This window comes from Micromonas pusilla, assembly GCF_000151265.4.
Source record: "Micromonas pusilla CCMP1545 genomic scaffold MICPUCscaffold_7, whole genome shotgun sequence".
Lineage (NCBI taxonomy): Eukaryota > Viridiplantae > Chlorophyta > Mamiellophyceae > Mamiellales > Mamiellaceae > Micromonas > Micromonas pusilla.
The window spans coordinates 655,146-673,821 of record NW_003315888.1 but is presented as its reverse complement, the minus strand read 5'-3'; the positions used below and the strand labels follow the sequence as shown (position 1 = coordinate 673,821).

The 18,676-nt window shown below is 68.9% G+C and overlaps 8 protein-coding genes across 8 annotated transcripts; 4 read left to right on the top strand and 4 right to left on the bottom strand.

Annotated features, from left to right (window-relative positions):
• Window positions 1–32: 32 nt before the first annotated feature.
• MICPUCDRAFT_65478 (uncharacterized protein) lies at window positions 33–1,711 on the bottom strand (the record flags this gene model as incomplete). Its single annotated transcript, XM_003059769.1, is given in 3 exon segments — window positions 33–1,547; window positions 1,655–1,700; window positions 1,702–1,711. 1 exon segment carries the CDS (start codon window positions 1,530–1,532, stop codon window positions 33–35), a length of 1,500 nt encoding a protein of 499 aa, XP_003059815.1. The 5' UTR covers window positions 1,533–1,547; window positions 1,655–1,700; window positions 1,702–1,711.
• Window positions 1,712–4,083: 2,372 nt separating this feature from the next.
• PSAL (photosystem I subunit XI, chloroplast precursor) lies at window positions 4,084–5,543 on the top strand (the record flags this gene model as incomplete). Its single annotated transcript, XM_003060057.1, has 4 exons — window positions 4,084–4,134; window positions 4,291–4,346; window positions 4,571–4,613; window positions 4,769–5,543. 4 exons carry the CDS (start codon window positions 4,084–4,086, stop codon window positions 5,237–5,239), a joined length of 621 nt encoding a protein of 206 aa, XP_003060103.1. The 3' UTR covers window positions 5,240–5,543.
• A 701-nt stretch (window positions 5,544–6,244) lies between these two features.
• Window positions 6,245–8,223, top strand: MICPUCDRAFT_47718 (uncharacterized protein; the record flags this gene model as incomplete). The annotated part of the gene is made up of 3 exons (XM_003060056.1): window positions 6,245–7,049; window positions 7,197–7,399; window positions 7,612–8,223. 3 exons carry the CDS (start codon window positions 6,245–6,247, stop codon window positions 8,221–8,223), a joined length of 1,620 nt encoding a protein of 539 aa, XP_003060102.1.
• A 202-nt stretch (window positions 8,224–8,425) lies between these two features.
• MICPUCDRAFT_59516 (uncharacterized protein) lies at window positions 8,426–8,815 on the bottom strand (the record flags this gene model as incomplete). The annotated part of the gene is made up of 1 exon (XM_003059768.1): window positions 8,426–8,815. One exon carries the CDS (start codon window positions 8,813–8,815, stop codon window positions 8,426–8,428), a length of 390 nt encoding a protein of 129 aa, XP_003059814.1.
• A 260-nt stretch (window positions 8,816–9,075) lies between these two features.
• MICPUCDRAFT_47717 (uncharacterized protein) lies at window positions 9,076–12,378 on the bottom strand (the record flags this gene model as incomplete). Its single annotated transcript, XM_003059767.1, has 1 exon — window positions 9,076–12,378. The coding sequence occupies exon 1, from the start codon at window positions 12,259–12,261 to the stop codon at window positions 9,076–9,078; it is 3,186 nt and encodes a 1,061-aa protein (XP_003059813.1). The 5' UTR covers window positions 12,262–12,378.
• Window positions 12,379–12,782: 404 nt separating this feature from the next.
• MICPUCDRAFT_40604 (uncharacterized protein) lies at window positions 12,783–14,686 on the top strand (the record flags this gene model as incomplete). Its single annotated transcript, XM_003060055.1, has 2 exons — window positions 12,783–14,038; window positions 14,125–14,686. The coding sequence occupies 2 exons, from the start codon at window positions 12,783–12,785 to the stop codon at window positions 14,684–14,686; spliced, it is 1,818 nt and encodes a 605-aa protein (XP_003060101.1).
• Window positions 14,687–15,366: 680 nt separating this feature from the next.
• On the bottom strand, window positions 15,367–17,124 carry MICPUCDRAFT_59512 (uncharacterized protein; the record flags this gene model as incomplete). Its single annotated transcript, XM_003059766.1, has 2 exons — window positions 15,367–15,945; window positions 16,129–17,124. The coding sequence occupies 2 exons, from the start codon at window positions 17,122–17,124 to the stop codon at window positions 15,367–15,369; spliced, it is 1,575 nt and encodes a 524-aa protein (XP_003059812.1).
• A 779-nt stretch (window positions 17,125–17,903) lies between these two features.
• On the top strand, window positions 17,904–18,647 carry MICPUCDRAFT_5259 (uncharacterized protein; the record flags this gene model as incomplete). Its single annotated transcript, XM_003060054.1, has 1 exon — window positions 17,904–18,647. A coding segment is annotated over one exon (744 nt), but the record flags the coding sequence as incomplete, so codon positions are not given.
• Between the last annotated feature and the right edge of the window lie 29 nt (window positions 18,648–18,676).

Here is an 18,676-nt window from a genome sequence, read left to right as displayed (position 1 = left end):
TCGGCAGAGAGCACTTTTTCATCCATCATCGCTCACAACCTCGCGAGCTCGTCCTCGCACGACTGCGCCGCCGCGGCGTCGCCCAGATCCCCGTACACGTCCACGAGCGCGCTCAGCGCCCCCACGAGCACCTCCTTATCCCCGCCCGCGGCGTCCACCGCGGCGCAGAGCTCGAACCGCGCGCTCTCCGCGTCGCCGCGCTCGTGAATCGCGCGGCCCAACGCGACGCGAACGTCAGCCCCCGCGCCGTGCTTGACGCTCCGCCGCAGCGCGCCCTCCGCGTGCTTCCACCGCCCTCGCTCCAAAAACAGGCTCCCGACCTCCGCGAGCAGCGGCGCGTGGTCGATGCCGACTTTAAACGCCGCGTTCAGCGCGTGCTCAGCCTCGTCGACGCGCTCGGAGAGCAACGCGACGAGGCAGAGGTACCCCCAGACGTCCGCGTTGGACGCGTCGAGCAAGTTGGCCTCCGCGAGCGCAGCCTCCGCGCCGTCGAGGTCGCCCTCGCGGCACATCGCGATCCCGGCGCCGAGCCACGTGGACGCGACGGGGGACACCCCGCACGCGGACATAAACACGCCGCGCGCGTCCTTGAGCCTGCCGCACACCAGCGACGCTTTGCCGAGATTGAGGATGAGCTTGAGCGACGCCGGCGGGTGCCCGCCGACGTTGTCCACGCCGCCGCTGAGCGCGAGCGCGTGCGTGTACCCCTCCTGCGCCTCCTTGAACCTGCCGCACGCGTAATGCACGTCGCCGAGCAGCTCGAACGGCCGCGGGTCCGTGGCGTCCACCTCCAGCGCGCGCATCAGGTGCGCGTACGCGGTGTCGTGCGCTTTGCTGAGCATCGCGCACCGCGCGAGGCACAACGCTCTGGTGATCCCGTCGGGCTCGCCGCGCCGCGCCGCGGGCGACATGTCCAGAACCTTGGACGCCGGCGCCGCGCACGCGAGGTCCAGGCACGCGAGCGCCGCCGCCTCGAACGCGTCGGGCTGCGCGGGGGACGGCCGCGCGTCGTCAAAGACGTGAGACATCACCTCCGCGGCGAGCCGCCGAGCCTCAAAGTCGCAGTTAGCCGCGTCCTCCTCGCGTTCGAGCCCTTCGTACGTAGCCGCGAGCAGCGCCCACGCCGCGGGGTCCGCGCTCGACGCCCTCGCGGACGTCGTCGCCGCGTGCGCGTACACCTCCGCGCGTTGATACTCCTCGTCGCACATCGTCAGGACGGTGAGGCCGAGCAGCGACGGCGCGTGCTCGCCGTCCAGCTGTAACGCTTCCTTGTACGCCTCCTCTGCTTTCCCGCGTCGCCCGCGCCGCGCGCAAAACGCCGCGTAGTCGCTCCACACGTCCGGGTGCCGACGCGTCAGCAGGAGCCGCTCCTGGTGCCACTTGTCCGCGACGTTTAACTTGTCGTTGATCTCGCACTCGTCCGCGTACGCCTTGTACGCCGCGAGCGCGGCGCGATCGACGCCGTCGTCCGGGTCGTCCGACGCGAGGTTTTCCGCGGGGGGCTTCCCCAGCGCCTTGAGCGCCGCGTGCATCTCCTCGATCAACGCCTGAGGGTCGTTCCATACAAAAATAGTTCATCGGTCAGTTGAAAGGAGACGCACGCGATCAAGTGTTGAAACCGAGCTATGGGTGAAAACTTTTGTATAGAACGCGCCTGGTACAGCTCGTTGTATCGCCCCTGGACGCCCTCGCCGCCGGCGTGGAAGCGCTGCTTGATGATCCCCTGCGCGGCCGCCTTCAGACGGTCTTTGATGGCGTGGTATTTCCCGCTTCGGTTGAGCTCGAACACGAGGTCCGACCGACGCTTCGCCTTCCCGAGCTCGTCCGACGGCTCGCCTGTGAACATCGACGCGTACTCCCGCGCGAGCGCGCTCGCGGCGTCGAGCACCTCCTCGCGGAAGTGCTCCAGCGATGACGTGTTCGGGTCTAGTGGCCCGAGCGGGGAGCGCGGCGGCAGCAGGTCCGCCACCGCCTCCGCCGGCTGCGTCGGCTTCCTCCACGCCGGCACCAGCGGCTTGTACAGCGAAACCTCGATCGACAGCGTCGGCGGCGCCGACGCGCTCGCCCACGCGGACTCGCCGTCCGGCGGCGGCTCCTCCGCGATCGGCTTCGCCCCCGGCGGAACCTCCTCCGGCGGGAACGGCAGGACCGCGACGGCGGACGCGGCGACGCCGAGCGGCGGCGGGTCCGGTCGCCGCAGCTCGCCCGACGTCGTCGTGACAGCTGTACCCGGGTCCACGAGCGCGTCGAGGTTCAACTCGCACACCGCGCGGTACGCGTGGAAGCACGGGTCGGTCGTCGTCTCCGCGTCGCGCACGACGCGTCCAACCTCGAACGGCACGCGCGCGCCTTTGCCCTTGACGGACGCTTTGAACGCGCGAACCTGGTCGCCGTCGAGCCACCGCTTGACGAGCGTCTCGTCGCTCCAGACGATCCTTCGCATCTTCAGATCCTCCTCGGGCGCCGGCGCGGGCTCTTCCCCCTCTTTCGGCGTCGGCGGCGGTGACGGCGGCGGGTTCCTCGCGAGCGCGCCGCCCGTCGCCACGAGCGGGTCGACGCCGCCCTCCGCGCAGCCCGGTATCGGGCACGCGACGGCGAACGAGAAGGCGTCGTCCGTCGGGTTTTCTTTTTCCGAGAGCGTCTGCATGTCGGGGTGGAGTTGAAAGGCGTCAGTTGGCGTTGAAAGGCGTCGAGGGAGGGGATTGAAAGCGAGGGACCCTGGGCGAAGAGATGTGCTGGGAAAAGTCCTTAAGGATCGGCGTTCTCCACGCGAACGCGGTCGTACGGGAACCAGTGTGAGATAGAACGCGCCTCCGGGATGGGCGAGAGCTCGATCGCGCGCAGGCAGAGCACGTTCCCCGCGCGCGCCTCCTCGGGCGTCAGGAGGAGCTCCGAGCTCCGCAGCTCCACCGCGATCGTCGCGTCCGGGAGGAGGTCGTTCACCGCCGCGCCGTCGTCCTCGCCCTCGCCCTCGAACGGCACGCGCGTCAGCGCGATCGACTCGAGGCGGACGACGCCCTCGTCGCGTCCCTACGAAGCCATGTCGGGGTGGAGTTCATAGGCGTCAGTTGGAGTTGAAAGGCGTCGATGGCGGGGATTGAAAGCGAGGGATGGGCGCAGAGATGCGCCGGCAAAAGTCCTTAAGGATCGGCGTTCACCACGCGAACGGGGTCGTATGGGGACCAGTGTGAGATAGAACGCACCTCGAGGAAGCCGTCGAAGGGCACGCGCGCGGTCGCGATCGCGACGTCGTCGTCTCGGCTCAGCGTCAGCGTCAGCGGCGCGTTGAGCAGCGTCGTGATCGACGGGCGGTCCGTCGCGGGGAGGAACGCGAACGTCCGCGTCGCGTCGCACGCGAACGCGCCGTCGTCGCGCGACTCGAACGGGCCCTCGTCGACCGGCTCGTCGGGCTTGCCCGGGAAGGCGTATCGGATCTTCAGCGCGGGCCGCGGCGGCGGCTCCGCGGGCTCGTCCTCGCCCTCCGCGGGCGGCGGTGGCGGCGCGGGGAACAGCGGCGACGTCGACTGCGGAGGGAGGGGAGGGACGCGAACGAGGGGGAGGGGACGGGGAGGGGTCAGATGGGATGATGAGGATGCGTGCGTCCAAAAGCGGGGCTAAAACGAGATTCGCTCGCGCGCGCACCAGCACGGTCACCGTGAACGTGAACGGCTCCGGTTCCGGCTCGGGCTCCGGCTCCGTCGCGTCCGCGGGGACGGATCCCTCCGCGTCGGGGGGCGCGTTCTCGTCCGTGGCGGACATCGCGCGCGACGACGTCTGCCGCGGGTCGTGCGAGGTGGCGCGCGGCGACGACGTGACTGACGACGCGCGAAGCGATGGGGTGCGCCGCGGTCAAACGACAATATTTCTTTCGGTTCGCGCGTCGACCGACCGATGTTCTCGTACTACGTTTTCTGCGTACTCTTTCCTGACTGAAACGCGTGCGGTGCCTGGGCCGCGCGTTTTTATTGGCTCGCGAGAGGAGCGAAATCCGCCGCGGCGAGCCCGTAAAGCGTCGCCGAGGGCGACGGGCGATCCATTCCCGCACCCGTCCCGCGCTCGTCTTACTCCTCAGCAGTAGAAAAAATGGCCGCCATCGCCTCCATGTCCGTCGCCGCGCGCGTCGCCGCGCCCAAGGTGCGTTCGGATTCGCGATGCCGCGCTCGCGCGTCGCTCCGCGCGCGTATTCCGAGACGCGCTTCCGCTCGCGCGATTTTTCGTTCATCGCGCCACTCCCCGGTGACTCACCGCGCCACTCCCCGTCCGTCGTCCCTCCCTCCTCTCCGTCGCCAGGTCACCGCCCGCCGCTCCTTCCTCGGCAAGGGCGTCTCCGGCCTCGCCCCCGCGCGGTACGTTCGCTCCCGCATCGATCGCGTCGTCGCGCGTCGCGCGTCGACGACGTTTCCGCGCGCGCCCAGTAGGGTCCGTTCCGCCGATAGCGCGCGGCCGGGGGGTCGATAAAAAAAGATGATGAAGACGCGGACGCGCGGCGCGCGGCGCGCGATCGCGCGACCGCGCGCGCCCCTCGAACCCGCCGCTGACGTCCCCCCCCCCTCGTCTTCCCCGACCGCAGCGCCGCCAAGGCTTCCGTCGTCGTGCGCGCGGCCGCGGAGAAGGTGCGCGTCAGCCCGCGTCGTCGTCGTTCGAAAAATCGCCCGATCGATCCGATCGATCGTTCCATCGCGAGGATCCATCTCCATCAACCAGCCGCTCATCCATCCGCGACGCGCTCACCGCCTCTCCTCTCCGTCATCGCCCTCCTCGACCGCAGGCCCAGGTGATCAAGCCGATCAACGGCGACCCGTTCATCGGCATGCTCGAGACCCCCGTCACGTCCGCGCCGATCGTCGCCAACTTCCTCTCCAACCTCCCCGCGTATCGCACCGGCGTCTCGCCGCTCACGCGCGGCGTCGAGGTGGGCCTCGCGCACGGCTTCTTCCTCACCGGCCCGTTCATTAAGCTCGGCCCGCTCCGCGGCACCGACGCCGCCGAGCTCGCGGGGTGCCTCTCCGGCGCGGGGCTGGTCATCATTCTCACCGCGTGCCTCTCCATCTACGGCGCGACGGCGTTCCAACGCGACGAGATCATCGGGGTCAAGACCCTCTCGGGGCGCGACATCTCGCGCGACCCGGTGCAGAGCGAAGACGGCTGGGCGAAGTTCACCTCCGGCTGGCTCGTCGGCGGCCTCTCCGGCGTCGCGTGGTCGTACTTCCTCACCCAGGTGCTCCCGTACTACTCTTAAGTCGGCGGCGAGTCGATGAGTCGACGAAGAGTCGACGAAGAGAGAGGCGGGACGCGCGGCGACGGTTGACGAGACGACGACGACGACGCGAGTGCCGAAAGAATGATGAGATCGGAAGAGAGAGGCGCGGATGGGCGCGGCCGGGCGCCGGCGGGGTAGTTTAGTGAGGCGGCGGGCGGAGGGAGAGAGGTCTCCCTCGCCCGTCGAGTGTGTGACGTGTCACTTGTAATAGTCCAATTTCGTTACGACGAGCGAGCTCCGAGCGAAAGCTCTCGAGTCGGCGGCTTCGCGTTGTGTGATGTGACTGCTTTTCTGGTTTCTTAGCGTGAATTGACGGAGCTTAAAGGGTTGAACCCTTCGGGTTCATTTCACCCTTAACTCTGTCGTGTGAGTGGGGGCGACGAGGACATCGTGCGGGGCGGTTCAAAGTGAGGCGGAGATATTATTTACATACTAAAAAACGGGAACATCGTCCTCATCGTCCTCATATCGTAGGCTAAATCCTAAAGAACCATTCTTGTATCTTATCACCACACTTTCGGCGATGGCCTGTTGAATTGAGGGGGTAATCATGCTTTCTGATGCGGAAATATCAATCTCTTTTTGGTCTGTCGCCATGTTGTAGTGAAGCGTCCAGGTCGCTCGGGTTGGGCTTTGCGAGTGTGCGTCCTTCAGGCGACCCTGAATAACGACAGTTGTCGCTGTTATGGGGCCTTTGACGCTCACAACTTCAACATTAAAAGTATCATCTGCCGATACGACATCAAAGCTTATGAGTTCGCGCACGTAGGGTATCATATCACGAGAGAACATCAAAGCTTATGAGTTCGCGCACGTCGGACATCGTGCGGGGCGGGCGGTTCAAAGTGAGGCGAAGATTATTTACATACTAAAAACGGGACTATCAAGCCTCTAGGCCCTACCGTGTATACACGAAGAGTTCAGCCCCTTTCTTGGCTTTCTTGTCGTAGAGTAGATCTGTCCTCGTTCCGAGCGCATTGCGTCATGTCGCGGGACGGCGTCGAGCCGCTCGACGCCGTCCCGTCCACGTCCTACGCCCCGCGCGAGTACGTCATCGTCAACGGCCTCCGATACGTCGTTCCGTACGTCGAGGACGTGATCTACAAGGTGTCGACCACTCGGGAGGGCGCGAGCGTGCTCGATTGCCTCGTCGGGCATCATGCGTTTCAAGGGCAGTGCGTCAAGGGCGGCGGCGACCGCGCGCACTGGCAGGGCGAGCTGGACGCGCGGCGCGTCGCGATCGTCTCCGACGTCCTCGCGCGGCTCCCCACGGGCGGCGACGTCCCGGAGCGCTGGTGGGCGACGCCGGCGTCGCTGGACGAGCGCGTGCCGAGAGATTCGCGGCTGCGCGTGCGACGCCACGTCCACGAGCCGTGCGTGCACGCGGAGGCGCCGGTCGTGTTGACCGAGGACGAGCGCGTCGTGATCGTGGACAAGCCCCCGGGGTTGCCCACGCTCGCGGGCGTCGGCCCGGGCGTCGCGGGAGAGAACAACGCGGTCGCGGTGCTGCGTCGTCTTCGCGCGTCGGCGTCGGCGTCGGCGAAGAGGAAGAGAGAAGAAAGCGACGACGGCGGCGGCGGCGGCGGCGGCGGCGACGACGACGACGCGCCGCTGTTCGCGGTGAACCGAATCGATAAGCCCGTCTCCGGGGTGTGGATCCTCGCGAAAGGGAGTCGTCTGTCCGCGCGCGCGCGCGACGCGCTGCACAAGGGCGCGGCGCGCGGGGAGACGCGCAAGACGTACGTCGCTCTCGTGAAGGGCCGCGTCGAAGTCGGCGGCGGCGGCGCGGGTGAGACTGCTCCCCGTACGACCCCGTTCGCGTGGTGCACGCCGTTCCTTGAGGATTTTTCCCGTCGTCGCTCTTCACCCGCGCTTCCCTTTCAACGTGGTGTTGACCGGTAAGACGTTCGACTGGCCGATCGCTTCACCCACGCAGGCGGCGGGGGGTTCGTCGTCGACGCGCCGCTTCGCAAGGACGAGCGCGGGCTGGCCGTCGTCGGCGGCGACGGCGCGAAGCCCGCGGCGACGCGCGTCGTCCCCCTCGCGGTCGTCGCGGTGCCGTCGAAGGGCGGCGGCGGAGAGAAGGAGGCACTGACGCTCGCGGCCGTCGCGTTGGAAAAGTCCGGGCGGTACCATCAGGCGCGTCCTCCTTTCCGCACCGGTCCACGTACGACCGCGTTCGCGTCGTGAACTTCATTCCTTAACGACTTTCTCGCCCGTCGGTCGTCTCTCTCCGCCCACCCATCTCTCCGCCCACACCTCGCGTTCAATCCCCGACCGCGTTGCCTTTGAACTCCACCTGACGCCTTTCAACTCCACCCCGCCATCGCTTTGTATGGAACGACCCTCAGATTCGCGCGCACCTCGCGCACGTCGGCCACCCGATCGTCTTCGACCGAGACTACGACGCCGACGCCGACGGTCGTCGCGACGACGCCGACGACGACGACGACGATCACGCGGATATCGCCGCAGATATCGCATCCGCCGATCCGCTGACGTGTCCCGGCGGCCGAGCGGTGTACGCCGACGACGAAGAGAGGACGCTGCTGAAGATGACTCGCGACGCGTACCAGCCGTGGTGCCTCGAGTGCGGGCTCGCGCTCGCGGCGCTGACGCGCGCGGACGACGCGCGCGCGTTCGGCGGCGACGACGCCGCGCGCCTCGCGGCCGCGCGCGAGGCGATGACGCGGCACGCGGAGGGTGCCGATGTGGATGATGACGTGGCGGATGACGTGGCGGATGATGACGCGGCGCGGCGGCGTCGGACGAAACCGAAGACGCGAGGCCGCGTCGCGTTGCACTCGCTCGAGTACGTCTTCGCGTTCGACGGAAAGCGATACGTCGCGCGCTCTTCGCGACTGCCCGCGTTCGCGACCGCCGCGTTTGAGCGCGCGGGCGCGAACGACCGGTTCATCGAGACGTGCACGGTGGATTCCGTGTGCGACGCGGCGAGTAGATAGACGAGACTTATTATGCGTATTAAATTCTGGCGTCGCGGAGTTGACGTTTGACGACTCGTCAACGCCCCGACGCGCTCGGCACGGCCCCGAGCGCGGCCTCCGGGTCGATCTTGACCCTCCAAAAGAACGCCTCCCGAGTCGGCGTATCCCCCCTGTAGACCCTAGACCCTTGAGCGGACCCGTCGCGCGGTCAAACCACTGTTTACTCTAAACTATCTCTCCGACCATCACTGCGACTAGGCGACAGCGTCGGGTCGAATCGCCCGTCCCCGCGCGTCGCCGGGGGCGAGTCCGACGACATCGCGCGCGGCGGCGGCGGCGCGGCGGGCGACGCCTCCGGCGGAATCAGCCCGAGCGCGCGCGCCTCGTCCACGAACGCGCGCAGGCGGTCCGAGATCCCGGGGGGCGCGTCCGATCTCGAACAGAGCTCGCGCACGTTTTCCTCCGCGACGATCGCGAGCGCCACCTCCTCCGTCGTCGGCGGCGCGTCCCCGCGCCGACGCGCGAGCGCCTTGAGCGTCGCGAGCACGCGCGCGTTCCTCTCCAAGAGCTCCGCGACGACCGTCCGCATCGCCGCGGCGTCGTCAGCCATGGCGGCGCGCGCGGGGACGTGTCCGATCTGGCGGGACGTGTCCGACAAAAAGAGGGATTCGATCCGTGACTCATCAACGGATTAACTGATTTCCGTGACTCTTCGTCCGCTCGAAGCGCGACGACGACGCGTTCGCTTTAAACGCCACGACATGACTACGCCCTAATCGACGCGCGCGCGCGCGACAACACGACACCCCCCACCCACAACCACGCGCCCACCCTCCTCTCATCCTAGTAGCCCGGTCCGCCGCGCCTCGCTCACCCCGCCTTGGCGTCGTGCCGGAACACCGTCAGATTCTGCGTGAACCGGTCCCTGTTCCGCGCCTCCAAGCTCCGCGTGACGCCGTCCATGAGCTTCTCAAAGTAACCGTCCATGAGCGGCCGTTTCGAAGGCGGCATCGACGCCGTGATCTCCGCCTTGAGCGCGCCGTAGTGCGCCTCGTTGACGAGGATGAGCGACAACGTCGGCCGCGACAGACTCCACTGGTTCGAACAGTCCTCGAACAACACGATGTCGAACAGCGTCTTGAGCATCTCGGGAAACAACGTCGGGAGCTGGTTTATATGCGCCGCGATCGCCTCCGCGCCCTGAGCCGGATTCTCCCCGATCACCGGGTTCACCGCCTTGAAGTAAAACCCCGCGAGGTTATCGATCGCGGCCGCGCACTGCGACGATATCGAGACGTCCAACGACCGCAACCCAGCCTCGAGCGACCGCGCGAGATGCGCGAACGTCGCGTTATCGCACGCCGCGACGACGTGCACGTGCGAGTGGAAGAGCACCTCCACGAGCGCGAAGTACGACTTGGCCACCTTGCGATACGTCATGATCTCCTCTAGGGGCATCGTGAGCGAGAGCGATATCGCCACCCCGAGCGCGTCTTTCAGCGCGTTGTCGCCGTAGAGATCGAACACGCCAAAGTTGACGTAATTGCCCGAGAGCGCGCGCATGAGCACCGTGGACGCGAGCCATATGCCCTTATACCGCCGCGGGTACGCCTCCGTGCCCTTCACCGGCGGCGCCGCGAGCGCGCGTCGGCCGTACGCGACGACGAGCTTGCTCACCTCGCGGAAGAGAAGGATCCCGTTCACGCTGGACGGCTCGAACGTCAGCCGTTGCGTCTTGTTCAACACAAACTCGGCGACGAATTTTAGCAGCGGCGTCGAGACTTGCGGGTCGTCCGCGTACGTCTCCATCGCGTGCAGCAGCAGCCCGACGTGCCGCGGATACATCCAGTCGAACAGGAGGCTGTACGTCCGCCGGCTGTTCGCCGCGGACGCGATCCCGCGCAGATCTCGGAACAGACCGATGAGCGTGTGCTTCACGGCGTCGGATCGAAACGCGTTGACGTCGCTCCTCGCCGCGTTGGACAGCTGTTCGCACAACGCGCCGAACGGCGCCATAAACTGCGCGAACTTCGCGGCGTCGTCCTCCATGAACAGCAGTCTCGCGAGCGTGGCGTAGAAGATGGTTCGGTTGCGCGTGTTGGCGTACTGCGACAGGAACGGGAAGTGGTCCGGCGTGTGATTCGCGAGCGTCGCGTTTATGGCGTCCAAACGCAGCAAGAGCTTCCCGGACATGAACCCGACGGCGAGGTCTTGAAGCAAGTTCAACGACGCCTCGACCACCTTGTCCACCTGCGCGAAGCACTTCAAGTTTTGCGTGATCTTCGTCACGGTCAAGTTCATGACCATGAGGTGGTCGTGCAACCCCATGCGTTCGGACAGCTGGACGTACACCTTGCTGCTGTGCATCGCCTGCTCGCCAACGTACACCTTGCGGAAATTTCCGAAAAAGTTTAAAACCGCGAGGTCCAACCGTTGCCGACTCTCCGCGCCGTACCGCGTCGCGTGGAACCCTTGGTCCATGACCTGAATCAGCTGAAACACGCGAAACGCGAGGTCGCCGTCCAGGCTCTCCTGCGGCTCCGAGCTGCTGCACGACAGTCGTCCGCGCACGACCGCGCCGACGATGTACACGAGCCACGTGAGCCTTCCCTCGACGACGCTCAGCGCGCTCGGGTCCGACCCTGCCGGCATGTTCGCAGCCATGTTAAACTCCGCGATCGTCGGGTCGATCAGCGTCGTGAGGAACTGAACCGTCGTCTCGTACCTGAACCGGCACAGGTGCGGCAGCGACTCGAGCTGATCTTGAAGCGACTCCTCGTTGTCGAGAGGGTCCTCCTCCGCGGTTCCCGACGCCACCGCCGTCACCGAGTCGATTCTCGACGTGATGAACGTCTCCGTTATGCGCGGCACGTACGCGTCGAGCATCGACGGCGCCTCGCCCTTGAGGTACGGCACCGAAGATATCAGTCGGCTCCACAGAATGAGAAGGTAATACACCGAAGACGACGCCCATTGCCACGACTGCAGCGACGTCAGCGTGAACTCGGCGACGTGCTGGATCCAGGTTTGGTACCCGTCCACGGCGACGAGCTCGCTGAGCTGATAGTTCGTCTTCAGCCGCGATAACAGACGGCAAAACTCGTGGTAGTTGTCGTGCTCGCCCAAGCCCTGGTTCAGTCGCAGCACCTCGGACGTCCCCGCGATCAGCCGCCTGAGGTACCCGTTCCTCTCAGCCTCGGACGCGAACAGCGACCGTCGAACGCTCGCGAGGCGAACCAAACACTCCAAAGCCGCGTTCGACACCGGCGGCGAACTCGCTTTGTACGCGTCGAACAGCAGCGCCATCGTCGCGGGCTCCTCGATGATCCCGCGCCACGACGACGGGACCTGGATCGTCCCGATGTCCTCCGTGGACTCGTCCAGAGAGGTCCCGACGAAGTCGTAGGAGAGACACGTGAGCGTCAACGCGCACGCGCTCTCTTTGAGCCTCGCCTCTGACGCCGGATCATTCTGAAGCGACTGCAGCGCGCGCAGGGATATCTGAAAGATGTTCAGAAGCGCGGTGTGCCGAAACGACACCGCGATCTTCCTCTGCGCGATGAGCGACGTCCCCGGGGTCTGCTGGTTCATCTCGCTCACGAGCTGGTTGAAGATCTTCAAACCGATGTGATAGTGCGTCGCATTGTTTTGCTCCAGAAACTTCATCACCTCCGCCGCGACGTCTCTCTGCGCCTCGTCCGCCTCGAGCCACCCCGTCTTCACGACGCGCGATAACAGCTGGATCTGCGCGGTGACGACGAACCCCTCCAGCGCGGTGCCCTTCGTCGCGAGGAAGTTGATCACGTAGGCGCGCATGTCGATGCGCAGTTGTTGCGAGAGCGAGTCGTGATCGGTCAGGAGTTTCGTGAGCGACGACGTCGCGAACAGCTGCGCGTACGGGCTCGTCGCCGCGTCTAATATCGCGCGGCACTGCGCGATGTAGTCCACGTTCGTGCTGAACGGTCGCAGCGTGTTCTCCGCGTGCGCGCGCTCGGCCGGGTTGTGCGAGTTGTACAGCACGTTGCACAGCGACTCGAGCTCGGCCATGGACTGCATGACGACGGCGACGGCCGTCCTCCGCGCCGCGCCGCCGCGGGACGACGCCGCGAGCGCGGTTCTCCTTCTTCTCCTTCTCCTTCTCCTTCTCCTTCTCCTCCGCGCGCCGTCCGCCCCGAGAACGAAGCGCGGATCGCGCGGGGGGGACGGTCTGACCGAGAGGCGAAAGACCGCGGCGGCGAGCGCGAGATCCCGACGAGCGCGATTCGTTTCGCCGCGATCGATAGATTCGCCTCTCAGGTAACAAGCGCCCCCGCGGACGATCTGACCGCTCGAGCCGCGCCTCCGCTCGCGATCGGACCCCCGCCGCGCGTGAGGACGGATCGGCGGTGCGCGGAACTCCTTCTGCGCGCGATCCCGTGCGGTGCCGCCGCGCTCTGGGCAATGCCGCGCGCACGCGGAGACGCGCGCGCGATAACTCGAATCGCGACGGAGTTGCCGACCGCGGACAGGACGACTGGAAGCGCGTCTGGGTCGACCGCCCGACGATTTCGCCCGCCAGACGGCGCCGCGCGAGAGGGATGCCGCCGCTGCCGCGCCCTCGGCTGGTGCTGCCGCGGTACACCCCGCAGGAGATCTTCAAGGTGTTCTCCGCGTTCCTCGCGAAGCACGAGTTCACGCACACGTCGAGCGTGCTCGCGAAGGAGCTCCTCGCGCGAGGGTTCGCGGACGAGGGCGATTTGTCTTCCGATGCCGCCGACGCGAGGAGCGGCGCGAGAGAATCCATCATCACGGACGCGATGCTCCAAGAGCACCTCGCGTTCTGCGTCGCGCAGCTGCAAAGCGTCGGCGGCGACGACGCCGCCGGCGGCGAGGATCGCGGCGAGGCGGGGATCGAGACGGGGATCGACGCCGGGGCGGTGCAGACGGAGTACGACGGCGGCGACCGCGGCGATGGCGACGGCGACGAGAAGGACGAGAAGGAGGAGGAGGAGGAGGACGACGACGACGACCACCTGATTCAGGACATCATCGAGTCGGACGAGGAGGATCCGTTCGCGGACGACGACGCGGCCACCTTGGACGGCGAGCCGGAAGACAGGAACGACGCGGACGCCGTCGCGACGACGACGACGATGACGACGACGACGACGACGACGGCGGCGACGAACGCCGCGAACGCCGACGACGACGAGATGAGGCGTTTGAAAGCCGCCGCAGAGGCGACGCGGAAGCGAGCGAGGCCGATGGCGACGGCGGCGACGGCGACGACGACGGCGGCGACGGCGACGGCGACGGCGACGGCGACGAGGGCGAACACGGCGCGGGCGAAGAGCCGCACGGGGTGGGACCAGGTCCGGCCCGGCGGCGGCGGCGGCGGCGCGTCGGCGGCGGCGCCGCCGCTGCCGAGAGGCCCGCCGCCGAGGACCGCGACGCGCGTGGGCCCCGGGCCCGGGCCCGGCCCCGGGCCCGGCCCCGGCCCGGGCCCGCCGCTCGGGAGGGAGCCCGGGCGCGAGCCCGGAAGGGAACCCGGGCGCGAGCCCGGAAGGGAACCCGGGCGCGAGCCCGGAAGGGAACCCGGGCGCGAGCCCGGAAGGGAACCCGGGCGCGAGCGCGACCGAGGGTTCCCCCCCCGGACCGAAGACAGGCGCGGCCCGCCGGGCGGCGTCTCCGGAGGACGGGGCGCGAGGGATCACGGATGGAGGCCGGGGGAACGCGGAGGCGGAGGAGGGAGGGACGGGAGGGTGTTCGCGCCGACGGTGCGCGCGGGCCGGGGCGCCGGTCCCGGCGGGAGAGGGGGACGCGCCGCGGTTCCGATGGGCAAGCGAAAGGCGCCGTATTGACTGGAAGGTCACAAACGCGTTTTAATACCAACTTTATCTCGAGTCGTCACGTCCTTCCCTCGCGCGCGCTCTGCACCAGCTTCGCGGCCGCCTCCGCCGCGCGCTTCGCCGCGGCCATCTCCGCGGAGCTCACCGCCGGCCGCTCCGGCGCGGCGTCCGCGACGCCGCCGGAACCCCCCCACCCGAACAGCGACGACAGCGTCGCCGAGACGCCTAAATCCGGCGCCAACTCCGCGACGCTCTCCAACGCCCTAAACGCCTCGCCAAAGTACTCCGACGCGCCCTCGTCCAACGTCGGGTCCGGGTCTCGCATGGAGAAGCTCCCGCGCGGGACCGCGGGCGAGGGCGACATCGGCGGGTCGGCGTACGCGCGCGGGGTGGAGGGCGAGGGCGAAGGCGGGGCGGCGGCGGCGGCGGCGGCGGCGGCGGCGGGCTCGATCTCGGAGACGACGCGCGCGGTCGACTTTGACTTCGCCGTCGCCGCCGCCGTCGCCGCGCGATGCGCCTCGCTCGCCCTCCGCATCCTATCCTCGTCCTTCCGTCGCGCCGCTTCCTCCTCCGCGGCCGCTCTCGCGCGCGCGGCCGCGACGTCCTTCGGGTCCGGCTCACCGAGTATGTACGCGATGGACGCCTCCACCTGATAGTCGTTCCATACAAAGCGACGTCGGGGTGGAGTTGAAAGGCGTCAGAAGCGGAGTTGAAAGGCGTCGAGGTGTGTCGGGATTGAAAGCAGCGAGGCGTGGGCGGAGAGATGCGCCGTAAAAAGTCCTTAAGGAACGGCGTTCACCACGCCAACGCGGTCGTATGGGAACCAGTGTATAGAACGCGCCTGATAGGCGTCCTCGGCTTCGACGTCAAACGGCTCGGCGCTCGTCGACGCCGACGCCGCCTCGCCCTCGCCCTCGCCATCCGCCGCCGCCGCCGCGCCGACGTCCTCGCCGTCGCGCCCCGTCGCCCCTCCTCCTCCTCCTCCCGCCTTCTTAACGCGCGCTCTGAGCGTCTCGAGCTCGTCGCGCGCGTCGTCCAGCGCCTTCTCCGCCGCGGCCACCTCCCGCCTCGACGCGGCGGCGCCCTCCTCCGTCGCGCGCCGCGCCGCGACCAGCTCCGCGCGCGTCGTCTTCAACGCCGCCTCCGCCGCCGTCGCGCGTCGCTCCAGCTGCGCGATCGCGACGCGCGCCTCCGCCTTGGCGTCCGCCGCCGCCGTGATCGCGTTCGCCTCGGCGTCCGCGGCGGAAGCGCGCGCGTCGTCCGCGGCGGCGTGCGCGGCGTACGCCTTGGGGTCGTTCCGTGCGAAGCGACGTCGGGGTGGAGTTGAAAGGCGTCATTTGAAGTTGAAAGGCGTCGAGATGTGTCGGGATTGAAAGCGAGGGGTGGGCGGAGAGATGCGCCGGGCAAAGTCCTTAAGGATCGGCGTGCACCACGCCGACGCGGTCGTACGGGGACCAGTGTGAGGAGAACGCGCCTCCGATCGCGCGCGGTCCGCCGCGTGATTCGCCGCCTTCAGCTCGTCCCTCAACCGCTCCAGCTCCTTCCTGCGCGCGGCCGCCGCCTCCGCGTCCCTGGCCGCGCGCGTCGCCTCCGTGTCCCTGGACGCAACGAGCGCGTCCTCGAGCGCGTCTCTCGCGGCCGCCGCGCGCTGCTCGGCGCGGTCGCGCGCGTCGTTCGCGGTTTGAATTTCCTTCGCCGCGCGTGATTGCGTCTCGCCGACGCCCGCGCGCTTCAGCTCGTCCTCTTTCGCGCGCACCAACGCAAGCGCGCGGGTCTTGTACTCCGCGTGCTCGCGCGCCGCCGTCGCGGCCGCGTCCTTCGCGGCGGCGACGTCGCTGAGAAGCGCGGTCTTCTCCGCCTCGCGCGCCGCCGCGTCTTCGGCGGCTTTCGACCTCGCCGCGGCGAGCTCCGTCTGAGGGTCGGTCGCGGGGTGGAGTTGAAAGGCGTCAGAAGCGGAGTTGAAAGGCGTCGTCGCGGTATGTCGGGATCGAAACCGAGGGGTGATGGGCGGAGAGTGACGACGCCGGGAAGAAACGTCCTCAAGGAACGGCGTTCACCGCGCGAACGCGGTCGCACGGGGACTAGCGCGACAAACGGGACGCGCCTTCAGCGTCGTCGCGCGCGCGTCGAGCTTGGTCATCTTCTTCTTCACGTCCGTCAGCGACGTCTTCACGCGCGCGCGCTCTTCCTCCCACGCCTTGGCCTTCCTCTCTGCGTCCTCGAGCGCGGTGCGCAGCGCAGCCTTCGCGTCCGCGGCGTCTCTCTCCGCCGCGGACGTCGCCGTCGCGCGAGACGCCGACGCCGTCGCCGCGTCGGCTTCCGTCGTCGCCAGCTTCTCTCGCGTCGTCGCCGCCTCGCGCGCGGCGCTCGCGAACTTCTCGCGCAGCGCCGCGGTCTCCGTCGTCGCCGCCGCGCGGAAGCGCTCGTCCGCGGCGGCGGTCTTCGCCGCGGCGTCGAGCTCGGCGCGCAGCGACGCGATCGTCGCGGCGGCGGCGGCGGACGCGGCCGCCTCCTCGTCGCGGTGCGTCTTCGCGTGGTCCTTTGTCTTCGCGTCGTCATCCTTCGTCTTCGCGTCGTCATCCTTCGCCGCGTCCGCCTTCGCCGCGTCCGCCTTCGCCTTCGCCGCCTCCGCGCGCGCCGCCGCCTCGTGCTTCGCGATCGCCGCGCGCTCTCTCTCCGCCGCCGCGAGCTTCGCGCGCGTCTCCTCCAGCGCGCGCGTCGTCGTCGCGGCGGCGTCCGCGTCCGCGCGCGATCTCGCGGACGCGTCGGACGCCGCCCTCTCCGCGGCGGCGACGCGCGCTTCCAGCGCGGCGACAACCTCAGGGGCGACGGCGTCCGGGTCCGGCCGCGGCGTCGCCTCCGCCTCGGCCGGCGCGGTCGCGGACGCGGCGGACGCGGCGGCCTCCTCGCGCAGGCGCTCGCACTCCGCGGCGAGCGCGGCCAATTTGGCCTGGTCCTTCTTCGCCCTCTTCGCCGCGTTCTCCAGCGCCTTCACGAGCTGCTCCTTGCTCGCGCTCGCCAGCGCGCCGCCGCCGCCGCCGGCAGCGGCGGCCTTCGGCTTCGCGACGGCGTCGGAGCCGTCGCCGCTCATGACGCGCCGTGCGCCCGCGCGCTCGGATCTGAGTCCGAGACGCGCTCGTCGCGTCGGTCGTGGATTCAATCCGACTGATGAAGCCCATCGTAGGATCTGACGAGATCTTCGTCACCACTCCCGCCGGCGCCGGCGCGCGCCAAGACGGCGGCATGGGAGGCAACAAGCTCGCGCGCGCGGAGGCGAAGCGCGCGAAGCGCGCCGTCGCCGTCGTCGACGGCGCCGGGGATCGAACCGCCGCCGGCGTCCTCCCCCGATGCGACCACTGGATCGAGCGCAAGCGCCGCGCGTGCGGGCAAGTCATCGCCCCGGGCTGCGGCGACCCGCCGCGGTGCGGGAACCATCGCGTCGACGGGCCCGCTCGCGCGCCGTGCGCGCACTGCGGCACCGCCGTCGCGACGACCGCGATGGAGAAGCACGCGAGGTGTTGCCCGGCGCGGAAGCACGCGCTCGAGCTCGAGTCGCGCGAATACTTTCGAGAGGACGTCAACGCCGGAAGCGACGACGACGACGACGACGGGATCCCCGACCCGACGACGCCGACGCGGCTGCCGCGCGGGGAGGCGCTGCGCGCGCTCGTCGACCGCGTCCGCGCCGCGCGCGTCGCCGCGGGCGTGGACGCGGAGACGCCGCCGCCGTCGCGCGCGATCGCGCCGGCGTGCGAGCGCGCGGCGGCGGCGCTGGCGGAAGCCGCCGCGGCGTCGGCGTCGGCGTCGGCGTCGGCGTCGGCGACCGACCCCGCGCCGGCCGCGACCGCGCGCCGCCCGTCGCACGTCGCGCCGTTCAACGCGAGGCACGCGACGCAGCAGGCGGCGATCGTGTCGCTCATGGCGTCCGCGGGGCTCGTGGAGGAGACGAGGCCGCGGGGCCCCGGAACCGAGGCGGCGGCGGCGGCGGCGGCGGCGGTCGCGCGGCCGCCGGTCTACGTCGAGCTCGGCGCCGGGCGAGGGTACCTGTCGCACTTCCTGTGCGAGGCGTACGGACCGCGCGACGTCGTGCTCGTGGAGCGGAGGACGTATCGAAACAAGGCGGAGCGGAGCATACGACGAGAGCCGACGACGGCGGAAAACCCGGGATCGGACCCCGCCGCCGCCGTCGTCTGCGAGCGCCTCAAGGTGGACATCAAGGATCTGGACGTGGCCGGCGTCGGGGTCGTGGACGGGAGGGACGTCGTGTTTACGGGGAAGCACCTGTGCGGCGGCGCGACGGACTTGGCGCTGCGGAGCGTCTTCGGAAGACGCTCGACGAGCGACGGAAGCGGGGACGGGGACGGGGACGGGGACGGGGACGGGGACGGGGACGGGGACGGGGACGGGGACGGGGACGGAAGCGGAAGCGGGGACGGAGGAGGATTTGGAGGAACTAAAATAACGTTCACGACCAAAGGCGTGGCCATCGCGACGTGCTGCCACCACCGCTGCGACTGGCGCGCGTACGTGAACAAGGCGTTCGTGAAGAGGTTGGGGTTCAAAAGCGCGGAGTTCGCGCTCCTGGCGAAGATGTCGTCCTGGGCGACCGACGGCTCGAGCGAACACGGCGGCGGCGGCGGCGG